Source organism: Mytilus galloprovincialis, chromosome 9 (genome assembly GCF_965363235.1).
Source record: "Mytilus galloprovincialis chromosome 9, xbMytGall1.hap1.1, whole genome shotgun sequence".
Lineage (NCBI taxonomy): Eukaryota > Metazoa > Mollusca > Bivalvia > Mytilida > Mytilidae > Mytilus > Mytilus galloprovincialis.
Window position 1 is genome coordinate 22917074 of NC_134846.1, and position 14965 is coordinate 22932038.

The 14965-nt window shown below is 30.8% G+C and overlaps 1 protein-coding gene across 1 annotated transcript in view; it reads right to left on the reverse strand.

Annotated features, from left to right (window-relative positions):
- The window catches only part of LOC143044647 (cadherin-23-like), a 49087-nt gene that overhangs the window by 10949 nt on the left and 23173 nt on the right, over window positions 1–14965 (reverse strand). Inside the window, exons 21-28 of the mRNA XM_076216706.1 lie at window positions 14745–14886; window positions 13550–13747; window positions 12381–12706; window positions 10903–11415; window positions 9757–9957; window positions 8079–8289; window positions 6875–7176; window positions 4278–4550 (exon numbers count right to left, since the gene is read on the reverse strand). Of these exons, the coding sequence (XP_076072821.1) occupies window positions 4278–4550; window positions 6875–7176; window positions 8079–8289; window positions 9757–9957; window positions 10903–11415; window positions 12381–12706; window positions 13550–13747; window positions 14745–14886 (2166 nt within the window). The remainder of the gene's footprint in view (window positions 1–4277; window positions 4551–6874; window positions 7177–8078; window positions 8290–9756; window positions 9958–10902; window positions 11416–12380; window positions 12707–13549; window positions 13748–14744; window positions 14887–14965) is intronic.

Sequence of the window (14965 nt, forward strand, 5' to 3'; positions counted from 1 at the left end):
ACCACTTGTCTCATATACACATATCGTGAGTGCATTCTTATGGAAACCAAATTTGACACATAAAACCATTCCAATTTTCGTAAAATAGTCATTCAAAAATTCAAGCATGATGGTCGTAACTTTAACTTGTGATGGTCGTAATGTCAACTATAGTATTTTGGATGATGGTCGTAACCGACACAAGATTGTCGTAACTTTGAAAGATGACCGTAACTCAAGTATTTAGACGAACTTTTATCAAGTTATTTTAAAAGTACTGTGCACAGTTGTCAATAAAGTTTACTACAAAACATGTTATTTCATTTGTTACTCTAATAATGGTATGCAGAAATTAAGTTAAAGAATTATCAATCATACATTTTTGATATGTTCCAAACGACCATCATTTAGGTGAAAACTAATCAACTCGCATTAAGCCAAATAGCATGTTAGGGTTGAGTATTAATATATTTTTACTGTACGTTAAGGCATAAAATTGTTGAATATTTGCTTTCAGATTTTTTTTATTTACGACTTTTTATTTCCTGCAATCATGTCGGCAGATGAAATTATTGAACGTACAATTTTGAACAATCTTCTTTAATTCAGCTATTGCAGTTTTTATAAACCATTGGCTTTCAAATATTCGGCTTTTGGTGAATCATGATTAATGAAAATCCACAAATGCCTGGTGTTTTTATCGTGCTGTCTTTATTTTCTATCGATTGCATGACGATCTTGCGGTATATCATTGATAATTGTTCTAAGTATTGGTTCAGAATAAAAACTTAATTCATGGTGTCGCAATGAACATTGTGTTAACCTAAAAAGTATGAATAAGGTTGAGATATTTTACAATGCTACACGCGTTGAATTTAAGAGTAAGATCAAATATCAGTAGTTTGTAGACAGGCTTGTAGCCAGGATAATATTACAAGGTAGAACTAAATGTACTGCGGCAAATATTACATACATATATGCAGGTATATATTTTACAATGATACACGCTTTGGATTTAAGAGTAAGATCAAATATTAGTAGTTTATAGCCAGCCTTGTAGCTAAGATAATATTAAAAGGTAGAACTAAATGTACTGCGGCAACTATCACATACATATGCAGGTTGAAAATAATATTTATGTTATATGTTTATATTGTATGAATGTACTCAGATTTAAAAGACCAGCACGCTGAGTTGAAGCATAAAGCTCCTGGCTACAAGCTATGTATGCTGAAGTCCTTTTGCTGAAATTCAAAAAAAATACAGTATCATCAGCATATAGTAAACAATGTAAATTGCTGACCCCTTTAATATTCTTTAAAAAGAAGTTTAAGGATCCATACTATGAAGGATTTTTTTTAACTCGTGTAGTAATTTTGACTCTAAATATGCCTCCTCTAGTAGTGGAAAGATGATCCCAAATTGTCAAGCCTGTGCCAGTATCTTATCATAGACTTTGCAATGACAAAATACAGAGTGAATCTACCGAGTTAAGAAAGATTGGCAAAATGTGTTTCTCTTTTGGTAACACCAAGTAAATGTTTATAAAATTCAATGCGTAGTCTTTCTGAAAGAATCTTAGGATAAGCCTGATTTACATTTGTAGTCTTTTTTTTTTTTTTTTTTTGAAAGGGTTGAAATATCCCCAAATTTTAGTACTATATAAGAGAATAGGTTTTATTGTATGATCAAAAACATGAAAGCTGTTTTTTATACTTGGATTCAGTGACAGAAAGTCCTTGCGTAGCTTATGGTAGGCTTTTAACGCTTGTTATTAAAATAAAAATCATGTTTGATATGTCTGCCTGTCTTGTTAAATACTATGGCTTGGTTTTATTGGGATTAATTTTCAAACACCGGTCTTAATCCATCAAGTCTACTTTGAAGTCCTTTTGCTGAAGTTGAAAAAATGGCAAGATCATCAGCATATGTATAGTAAAGAATAGACTGGTCGTGGATAAAAAACAGCTGGATCAGGGGAACTTTTAACACAATCAGGAAGTTCATTTATAAAAACTTTAAACAAATTTGAACTCCAATTGTCTCCCTGTTTTACTCCAACTTTAGTTTTAAAGAGATCTCTTACCATACTCTCTAACTATATTCAATAGATGAAGTTTTATCCCTGGGAGAATGACAGTATCAAAAGCCTTCTGGAAATCAACAAAGCAGGCAAACATTCTACCTTCTTTTGTAATACAATACTTATTTATAATAGTTTTTAGAATGAACATATGGTCAGATGGTCGTGGTTTTTTTTTTTTTTTTTTTTTTTTTTTTTTTTTTTTGGTAAACCCAATTTGGCTCTCATCAATGATATGATATTTATCTAAGGATTTACAAAGACGTGTATCAAGTATCTTATTTAAAAGGCTTCCCCAATGAATCAGTAATAATTGTAATTCCTCGATAGTTATTAAGATCGGATGCATCATTCCCTTTATGAATTTGGAATTAAAAAAACGTGTGGTCCAGGGTTCATGGTATTTTCCATAAGAAAGACAAAGATGTATATCGGATAGCATGGTACAAATATGTGTATTCAAAATTTTCTAAAACCACGGGTAATAATTATACCTGAACTTCGAATTTGCACCTTAGAATCAGCTTGACTATATACCAAATGACAATACGACTTCTCAAAATCCAGGCTAAGAATAAGATGTATGTTGTTTAATTCGATTACGGACCTAAGAATTCGCGGATATGGTCTTGTAGCGATGACGATCCCCATAACATTATTTTGACTGTTTACTTATGCTCTTTCGACTTAAAGTATCAATTTTAAATTGTAGATTTTTCTTTTAAATTCCACCTAGTAGGTACATACTAGTTTTTAAAAAGTTTATCTTTTCATTACATGCAAAACATAAATAAAATAAATCAGGATACTGTTATTTCATGTGATGTCAAATTTGTTAAAATCGCCATTTCTTAATTCGTAACTAAGAATGATCATAACCAGAGCTGTGTGTTAAAATGAATTTTCCACTTTTGAGAATTTATATTGTTATTAAACTTAACAGCTTATAATTAGTTGCCTCTTGGTTTATTTTATACATGATATTTTAAGTAACAGTGACTGGTCATTTCATTTTGTATTGGTTTTTTTTCGATTCGTTCAAATTTTCTTTCCTTTCGCACTTTACAGGTATCCCTCTCTTCACCTCTTTTAGTTTTTATCATTTGGTGAAATCAACTTCACAAATACATCATATAATATATTCATATAACAAAAGACACGTTTAAAACTCTTGACTTGTCTTATTAGGTCCTCTTTAATAAAGAGTAACGACCATCACAATTTTAAGTTACGACCATCCTGAACATTTTTGTTTTTTTTAGTTACGACCATCATGCTCGAATTATTGAAAGATCATTTTACGAAAATTGGAATGTTTTTATGTATCAAATTTTGTTTCAATATCAACACACTGACAATTATTATGTATGAGACAAGCGGTTTTACTGAAACATTTTTTTACTGCACGAAAATCGGAAAAGACAAATGTATCTCTAGAGTTGTCTCCCATCTTCGGAACATGACCATCCGCTTACCACCAGTGATTGTTGAAAATAGTCCAGTTAGCATAAAATACTTCAAAAATATTCATAAAATTTTGAATAATATTGAAAATCTTAGTCACAATTCATTGTTTATATTATTTGATCACCTTGTTTTATTTGTATTTTAAGGTTGATATATATTATTATGTAAGTGTTGATTAAAATTGTGTTGAAGTTATTTTATGATTGATTATTTTGAAATTTTAATTTTAAAACTATATTAAATACATTTTTAATATCAAGTTGTTGTTCAAATTTCATTTTTATTAAAAATATTTCCTAAATTGATAAAATTCAGTTGATAGATACAAATAATGGGGTCGGTTAAGACTTGGTCGAGTATGGTTCAAACTAGGTCGAGTATGTTTCAGATTAGGTCTAGTATGGTTTAGACTAGGTCGAGTACGGTTCCGACTAGGTCAAGTATGGTTCAGGCTAGGTCGAGCATGGTTCAGGCCCGTATAAAATGGTTAAGAACTAGTCAAGTACAAGTTCAGACTTTTAAGTATGGTTCAGACTACAGTCGAGTATTATAAAGTAAATTTCAGACCAATTCAGACTGGTCGAGTAAAAATCAGTACAGTATAGTACAGATATAGACCATTTCAGATTTTTACTGGTTTGTAGTGCAATTAATGGTCACCAACGACATATGTGTCTGTATGGAATATTTCAAGCTCTAATACATTTAGAAAAGTTGTATACACAACTAAACTATAACTGGTATCTACCCTCAAAGTTGTAGTACTATTCCCAGCAGCGTCCGCGGCAACCAGTGGTATCGAAATATATCCTTTCATATTTTCTTCAAACAAAATGTTAGTTGTTAAGGTTCCATTAGATGTGATACACACAGCACTGCCATCCTGTTTATCTGGGCATTGGCCAACCTTTGTTTGTAGAATTTTATTTTTCAAATCCGAATTAGAAAAACTGAAATCACCATTAAATGCAAATTTATGTACTGCATTTTCCCCTAGATCAGGATCTGGATTAACAGTGGTCTACAAAATCGATATGCTCTGCTTTAAAGATTAAAAATTAGTTACATTTATCATTTCCAACTAATTTATAAGTAGAAGATATGCAAATAAATAAAGTGTGGTCAGATATGTATCCACTTGTCACAGCAATATTCTCAAATTAAAAACACGAGGTTTACCGAGCGTTTTATTACTTAAAACATTAACTAAAGACGACAGTGGCTACTAATTGTATTGCATGATATTTTGTGGTTAAATCTGTTTCTCTTATGATTTGAAGACGATATGCAGACAATATTAAATATTTTTTTGTCGGAATGATCTGCAAAGAGATGCATTCGTTCAATATGACGTCATTAAGCAGGGTTGCCTTTAGTGATGTCAAAATAAATCAAATAATTGATGTAAAACTGTGTTTTGTTCTCATCTTTTAGGTGTAATACCACCATTGATTTCCCCTATTAGTCTCTGTTAAATTTGCACTTTTCAAAAAACTCTGTAGAATTTATCTTTGTTTCAAATAAAGAAAATACTTGGTATGAGTAAAGTTTTATCCTGTCGAGTACTATAGAACAAAAATCAAATAACATTTCATTGCATAAAAGAAAATAACCATCACTGGAAGATAACCAATCAAATTTCTCCCCTTATTTTATTTGTGTACAAGGTTTAGTCACCATGTAATCTCAAGATTACAAAATATTCTATAGAAATCCCAAATAAAAAAATAAAGGTGCTTTGAAATACCCAAGACATATGTTTTTCACAAAGAAATCTCTTACTGCAATAATATGTAGGATTAATAACTTACAACTGTCAAATTCAAGGGAATATTTCTTTTCTACCTTTTTTCGTATACAGATGTGACGTACCATAATTTGGTGATATTACACCTTTAGCTCCTTATCAATGATTATTGACTTAAGATGTAACCCTATTAGAAGTGTAAAATTTTAGTTGAGAAAAGAGAAATTATATTGAAAAATTTTATTTTGGTACAAAAGGTTTAGTCAATGATACTTCAAATTAAAAATGTGTATAATGTTAAATGGCAAATATATTTTAAACGCTCGGTCAGCCTCGCGTTATGAATTTGAGAATATTGCTGTGTCAAGTGGATACATATCTGACTACACTTTATGTATTCGCATATCTTCTGCTTAATTTGTAGATATTTTCATGACATTAGACACAACATTTTTATAACATTGAAAGATATTTTTGTGTTTACTGTGGTTTGTATTTCGTCATCTTTTAAATTTGATACCTGAACATTCAATGTATATAATTTCAATTCTGGTATCTATGATGCATTTATTTATTTAAGTTACTAACTTTGAATTATCAACCTCCTTTACTTAAGTATAATTCATTAGAACAAGATAGAGCTAAACTATACTTTTGTTCCATTAAAAAATGTAGATTAAATCACATGTAAAAGTACAGAAGATATTTACTAATGCGCTTATCATGTTACCGTTTTCATTTAAATAAAAAAACTACAAAATGAATGTCAAGACGTAAATCGTGTGATATTCGATAACTGCTTATCATTCTCGAGGTTATCAGAAAAGTTCCTGATTTATACCAACTCTTTGTTCACGTTTGATCAATGTTTTCTTTGTGTGTATTGTAATCTATGAAACTGTGTTTGTCTAATTTGAACTATTTTTTTTTTATTCTGTGATCAAAATCGATAAACCCGCTTCGTCTATCTATTGAGGAGCTTCGGTAGCAAAGGGTTCTATGTAGTCCTACTACTGTAATCACTAGCCAGTAAACACTGAGATTGTGGGTTCGAACCCCGCCAATGCAGGTGCAGTCGACTCCAATCTTAATTGACTTGGATTGTCAGTTTTCCTATCGAATGTTGGTTGTTTTCTCCAGACCCTTTAGTTTCCTCAATAAAACTCATCGCCACGAAATAGCCCAAAAGTGACGTTAAATCACCAAAGGTCAATCAATCTATCCATCTATCAATCTATCTATCACATGATATTACGAGGATTTTTGTTCAACATGTTCGGTACTATGGTCTAAAATAACTTCGTATATGCCTTTATGGCACACAATGAATTCGGCCGTTTATCATAAACGAATCATTTTTAAATATCAGTAGTCGAATTACAATTGTATATCAATATAAAATAGAAGATGTGGTAAGATTGACAATGAGACAACTCTCCACAAGAGACCAACTTTAAAATGACACATAAATTAACAACTATAGGTCACCGTATGTTCTTTAATAATGAAAAAAAAGCCCATACCGCATATATAGTCAGCTATAAAAGGCCCCGAATTGATAGCAGGTCTCAAATATAGAATTTATTTCTCATTCTTACCTTCAAGTCAATGATCAATGTTTTAAGATTGACATTTCTCCTGATCCCTCTAGAGAGAAAAGTACTGTTGAACTGTGGAGGGTTATCATTCTGATCAAGTATTGTTATTCTCACATCCATTTCAGTTGTATTTGAGACCATTTGAGGAGTATTGTCACAATCTACAGTAATGTCCCTTTCAGTAATATCTGTTGCTCTAACTCGTATTGTTATATTTGGAAATTCTTCTCGGTCTATTTTTTTCATTATGCTAATTCTGCCAGATTTTTCGTTGACTTCAAACCATGTATTGAAATTTTTAACTGCAAGACAATATAAAATATCCGATGGGATTTGTTTTAATGATCTATAAAATTAATTCAAATTAGTTCATCTCAAGGCATATAGTTAAGGGATAATGTCACTGGATACATTTGTAACTCATCAACGATACCAGTATCATAATTTGGTAGACCTGACGCGCGTTTTGTCATCATGACACTTACAATGTATGCATGAATTAAAACGGTTAAAATGTAAAATCGAAAACCATGTTGAAAAGCAGTTAAACCGATAATTCCACAACGTTGTGCCATATTACACCTTGATTGAAGAGGCACATATCGAGCCAAAAGTTCCTTGTGGTAAAGTTAAGCTTTTGAAAGTTTAATTCATACAATCACAAGTTAGTTGACAGGTATGGAGTATTTGTTACAACAACCCGTTCATTTCCCATGAATGTATAATACCAATTTAGAATTTCACCGAATTTGAGTGTTTTTACTAAGCAACGTGATGAGTGTCAATAGTTTAGCAGTATTGGTTATCTTACAAATTCAACTGAGATCACTTTAATGTAAGTCGTGTAACTGAATTGACATTTGTCTAAAAAGCCAAAAATCTAGATTTTCAATGTTTTCAATCTGCATTAATGATGAATTGGAAAGGGTATACATGGTATATGCTCTTTCGTTTTTCAAGTATACTTAAAAACTATGGATACACATATAACCTTTTTGTCATTTCCATATAAGTAATTTTGTGGTAAATAAAAGTCGATAAGACATAAGACGGAGCAAGAATGATGCAATTTCATAATTAAAAAGTTTAACAAACTTTCGATGCAATTTTGACGAATGTGTACTGGAAATACTTTTTTAGCATTCAACTTTAACAGAAGTCTAATGTTTCAATATAACTAGGATCTTGTTAATATAATGTTTACCTATACTGTAGCGAATAACCGAATTTTCATCTTCGTCATGTGCTGTGACTGTTGTAAAAGTAATGTTTGAAACATTTTCAGACACTTCTGCCGTCGTGGAATCTTTACCAAATTCTGGTGGATTGTCGTTTACATCAATGATTTCAATTTCCATATCATGACTAGGGGATGTTAAAGGTGGGTCACCGTGATCTCTCACCTGAATCCTCAGCTAAACAATAAAATACTCCGGTAAAATACACAATGTTTATACTGTGTATTCATTTTTTTGGGGGTTGATACCATTTTTTATGAATTACGGAGGAAATAAATGTTCATCGATATTTGATATCTGGGTTTTGCAAAATTATGCGTACAAGCCGATATAAAATTTCTACTTCAATGAACATTACAATTAGTGGTTAACCTATACTCATGAAATCCACGGCAGTTTGTATCTCACAAAATAAATGACACATTAAAGATAACGGGCTAATCATCTTGAAATCAAAGTACAATTCGAATTTTATACTTTAAAAGAGGACGAGAGCTTTTTATTGTTTGTTTTTGTTTATCGTTTTAATGTGATCATGGCAGTCCGACGATTTGTATCGAACTTAACACTATAGGCATTACCAAACATTACATATCGTTGTATATTGTTCATTTAATTTGGTTACGTGGGATATCGGTTTGTTTTTTATAAGAGTACCTCACAGTAGGACCAATCAATTATCAAAATCAAATTTGAACTCAAACAAAGCAATCTTCTGCTGACAAATTGGAAAAAAATGTATATCGTCGTTTGATGTCATGTTTTAGTTCAATGAATCAAAACAATTATCAGGAAGAATGCAAAATGCTTCTGAAATAATATTTTGGTTGTATGCTCATACTGAAATATGAACAAACCCACATACAACATTATGAGTAACTGAGACGATTTTATAATATGAATCGAATCCCTTAAAAATACTTAAAAAATAACATTGTAGTGTAAAAATCGAATATAAAAAGTTAATGTTTGGAAATACATGAATGTGCCATATATTTATAACAAAACGGACAGCTGAATTCTCGCTAGAATATATATGGAAGAATTTTCTGAAAGCGTCTACCCGAATATTGTTTACTCTTTTCGTTTTAATTTTAAATGCTTTTAAATGTAAAGGACAATGACAAATAACTCATAGAATTAAGGATTATAGGACCGATCATAGAACAGGTGTATATTTCAAAAAGAGTTTAAAGTATATGATTAAACTATGCACAGACAGTCATTTGGTCCGAGGTACCATGTATTATTTGTAATGATTATATGATCTGGGTTTCATATAAACCGTAAATGCATAATACACATGTATCTCAAGTTTAGGTTCTGTATCAGAATTGTATTGAAATGACACAAACAAAGAATACAACTGGTCCATTCTAGATTTCTTGGAGAGTGAAATATGTTTATAGCTTTGACATATTACAACATTTTAAACATTTGTCTTACTGAAATTTAAGTTCGCTTTAAAATTAAAACAAAATTCATGGCATTACAGTTCAATATTATATATCCATTTACCCGGTGTCTCCCTTTAATTAACGATATATTAAACGGAAAATTTTTAGAAGCTTAATAGCAACAGTATATAAAAAATTCAATATGTCAAATGATATCTAATATAACGAATTGATAATCTGAACTTACTGAATATTTATGCTGATGAACAAGGGATTTCAAAGATGCTACTGTTGAAATTTTTCCTGTTTTATTGTTGATGATAAAGAATGTACTGTTAGGATCTTCAGATTTGTCCAAGAAGTAAAATTCTATCAAACCATTACCATTAGCTTCATCGTCTTCATCTGTAGCATTCAATTTCACCAGTGTCGTACCATTCCGAGCACACTATGTAAGATAATTATATACACTAGTATTGTACTGTATTTTCTGTCCATTTTCCGTTATGAACATGACGAAGAATAATAAAGTAATCAAGCATTCTTGAACATAGAAAATACTTTGTATAAAAGACATATAAATAGTATTTGTACTAAGAATTAAAGTTCTTTTCTTGTGATGCAATTCGTGTAAATTAACTTTTTTTTTATATTTTTGTAATCAACAATTGCCAAATATCCTTCCCTTTGGTTCATTTTGACAGTTTCGTGCAAACTATGATATCGAAATGCCAAAATTAAGCTATACATGTCATGCAATGGGAGGTTTTAGTTCGGCGATATTGTTGTAAATGTATACAAAAAAAAATACATATTTTAAAGCTTCAAATTACACATAAGTAAAATCAGTTGAATTCACAATAAGACAGAACCCTTTAAATATGTTTTAAGTATGTATATTTTACTTATAAATCAACCGGGGATACGATGCCAATATCTCAAGTTTGAAGTTCTGCCGTTTTTGTAAATCATATCTGTGATACGTTTTGATTTTCTAGTTGAAGCCTATTTAGGTCATTTGCCAGTGACTCACTATGATAATGAAGCATTGAAACTCCATTGGTAATATATTTAGAATATAAAATAAAGATTGTCATACGAATATATTTCAATTTAGAATTAAAAGGAATGAAATCCTTTTGGGGTTTGAAAAAGAAATCAAGAGTACCAGACTTAAAATTGGTAAACTTCAACCCTTAACGGAGAACAACTCTTAAAAGCCAGTAAAGAAATATCTAACAACAGCATAAAAAAAAAAAAAATGTCAATTTACATTTTCTTAATCTTTTTAATTCCAATTTAAGGGGTCGCAGCACCGAAACTCCGATCCATTCGTGTCATGCATGTACATAACAAACTTGTGTTTATAAAGAGGATATTATATTATACTAACCTCATAAATTTTTACATTTGTTGGTGGATCGATCAAACGTGGTATATTGTCATTCAAATCTTCCACATATATTGTATAATTGGTAGAACCGAATAACTGTTCAATACCATGGTCAGTTGCTGTAACGGTTAAAGAGTAGTAGCCGTACTTATTTTTCAAGCTTGATTTAACTCTTATTCTCCCTGTCACCTCATCAATGCCGAACACATTGGTAATATTAATATGCGTCTCAGTAAATGTATAAGAAATTGTTTTATTAGGTCCACTGTCCCCATCAGTTGCAACAGCCAATGTTTGTAATGTATCATTAACTTTAGCGTTTTCCAGAACCGTTTCACAGTAATAAGGTTTTTGAAATGTCGGTGCATTATCATTGACGTCATTAATATAAATAGTTACAGTTGCAGTTCCAGTACGTGGTGTCTCAGAAACAGGCTGATCTTTCGCCTCTATTGTCACAATATACTTACCCGTCTTCTCTCTATCAAGATTTCCTGATACGGATATGTTACCCTATATAGTTGATATAAAGAGAAAATGATTATTTGTCTTCACTATGTACAGTTCCTGTATAAGTATATGTATGGCAAATATTATCTTTTTTTTTATCATTTCGATTCAGACATACTTTTAAATTAAGCATTAGTTATCGAAAAGAGTCAATACATATTATAACTATTCAGATATTTTCTAAACAAAATATCCTTATGAATCATGAAAAGGCATTCAAGTCCAGATATTTCATTATTAGTACAGGCAAAATTAAATGTATAGGTTTCGATTTGGCCTTTGGGAAGACGACAAAGATATCAATATCTTTTTCATATAAACTGTATGAATCCTTTTATTCTACATTCAGAGAGAATTCCGTTTACAACTTGATCAGTACTAGCTAAAAAACGCGGCTTAGATATGAGTTTTCAAAATCGAATCAGCGACACAGGTGTAGACTGTATTCCTTAAATTACATTTGTTCAATTGGAAACATTTATGTTACATACTACTTTACGAGAGAAAAAAAAACCGCTTGTTCAATATTAAACATGTATGTTACACACTGATACGAGAGGAAAATTAAAAACGTTTACCTGTTACACACTACTTTACGAGAGAGAGAAAAAATACTTCTCTTTAATTGAAAAATTAATGTTATCTGCTGCTATACGAGAGAGAGAACGCTGAATATGAAACATTTATGGTACACACTGTTATACAAGACAGAGAAAAAATACTCGTGTTCACTATGAAACATTTATGTTATAAACTACTTTACGAGAGTGCGAACGCTGCTTTATAAAAGAGGTAAAAACGCGTTTTCACCTAGAACCATTTATGGTTAGTCCTGCTCTTATGAGAGAGAGAAAAATAACACGTGTAAAAATGATTAACAAAGGGTTTTATAAAAACTTCACATGTTAATGTTAAAATATAGTATGAAGATTTTAATCTCCTTTTTTTTCACTTGATAATTAACGTACCACAGTAGTATTATTCAAACGAAAAATATTGTTTTCATTTCCTTCTATTATAGCATACGTCATCAATGCATTGTTTCCGCTATCAGCATCAGTTGCAGTTACTGCAATCACAAATTCGTCAGTATACGTATCTGTTCCATTGTTTTCTGTGAGGTTCGTTGTGAATGAGTTCGGAGTAAATATAGGGTTATTGTCATTTACATCCAGAATGGTCAAATTGATATTGGTATAAATGGTATGTACTATATCTGTTACTGAAACATTCATTATCAATGATTCATTTTTTTCTCTGTCTATGGTAATCCAATCGTTTCTTGTTATCACGCCTACAACAATTAAACAGATACATTGATAATTGCATGAAGAGTATAGTTATATATATACATTGATATATGATATTTTCCCTCCTTGTTACTTTATTTACCATGACAATTTTGAATAGCAAAAAGTAAAATCACAAAAATACTGAACTAGGGGAAAATTAATTCGGAAAGTCCATAATCACATGGCAAAATCAAATAACAAAACGCATCAAAAACGAAGGGACAAGAACTGACTTGGTACAGGCATTTTCAAATGTAGAAAATGGTGGATTAAACCGGGTTTTACAGCGCTAAACCTCTCATCAAATTCCGTTATATTTGCAATGATGCGCTAACTAAACAGACACAATAAATAAAATAGTCAAAATATGGGTACAGCAGTCATAGTACTAGTATTTAATCCATATTAACATCTCCTTCATAAGAATATAAATCATTGAAATAAGTTTCCCATTCGAGATAGTTCTTTACTTACAAGAAATCGTTTTTGTTTATTACTGATATCATTTCAGTATAGACCTGTCTGATAACACGAATATTTTCTTTATGTTAATAAAATGATTTAAGTTTGGTACAGCACATATTTTTACTAAAGTTTATACAAAGGCTAACACGGCCAGCAAAATGGTTAGAAATGGAGTTGGAACCTCGTTTCGCCGTATATTATTTTAGGTGTAAAACCTAGTCGCGTAGTTATGAGGCATTTCCAATCTTTGTTCAAATGTAATTGCCAAGAAAACAAAGACGTTTGATAAATTATACACAGAAAGTTCTATTTTATTTTAATTTGTTATTTAATTATTGTAACAATTGAAAGACAACAAGACAATTTTTAATTTATATTACCTGTTCTCCGATCAATAGAAAATGCATTTAAAGGATTGTCTACAATGCTATAACTCAATATTGGGTTCATATCAGGATCCAACACTGTCAATGTCAACACGTAACCTCCTACTCTTCCCTCATATATAAGTACTGGACCAGTCTCATTAAATTTTGGAGGGTTGTCGTTGGTATCTTCAATTTCTATTTCAACACGTGCTGCAGATATAAACAAAGAATATTGTTATAATGGTTAAGCTATTAATATAAAATGAGTGCATTTTAATAATAAGGTCTCACGTTGTATATGTTACTACATATCAGTAGTCAGAAATGGAAGCTTTTATTTCGCTTCCAAATAGAGATTTCACATTTTCTGAAATGACTATAGCATGTATAGTGTATAAGTTTTTGTGGAAGTAAAACTCCTGTTTGCGTTCAGTTCTTCATTTTCTTTTTGTCTGCAATCATTTCAACACAACATGTTCTATGTCAATATTGTAAAATTAGGGAATCATGCACAATCGTAGGCTTAAAAATATTGTGGAATAAATGATACAAATTCCATGATAGCAAAATATATATACCATATATATCTATAGTTCATTTTAGATTCATTTTGTTGTTGCTTTTGCTGTCTTTTCCTCGCAAGAAGACGTATTTCTAGCACATCACAATTGACGCATTGTCATGTAATGCAGTGATACTTAAATGCGAAAGGTGGTGGGTTTTTTCAATGGCTAATCATTAGGGCAATGGTAACTTTCAATGTCAAAACGGACTACATTTCATCTTTGCTACGGTTATTGGTGCTTTCTTTAACAATAAACAAAGAACTTACTTTAATTGAAAATATTATGATAATCGGTAATGATTTTTATTTGAAGTGTACAAATAGCTATAGAATGTCTGATAATAGATTCAAAAAGACTCGCGATAGTTAAATATCGCTTTATATTATCACTCGTTTGTTTTCAACATTTCATGTATTCAATTTTATTGAAATTAAGTAACTCATGTCGATATCAAACTACATTGAATTCTAACTTATTATGACATCTATTATGCAATACAATCCTTGTAAAACCAGTCCGTTATTTTTTAATTGTTATTTTCTTTTCGATTACTGTGATTTATGAACAACTTTAACAATATTATTTACATTTTATCATTTGAATAAGGAGCAATTTAACGTTATAAGATGATTTTATCATACCTGAGTCTGTCTGTGGTACATTTACCACACCATTCACATCAGTTACATTAATTTGAAGTTGTACATGATATATGACTTCTCTGTCAATTAAAGCACCTGATTTCACATATAGATGTCCATCATTTGTAATTCCAAAATAATCCTATAGAGAAAAACACATTATACTGTTTTCATTAACATGCGTAAACATTAAGGCGAACAATAATTCCGGTTGTTTTCAT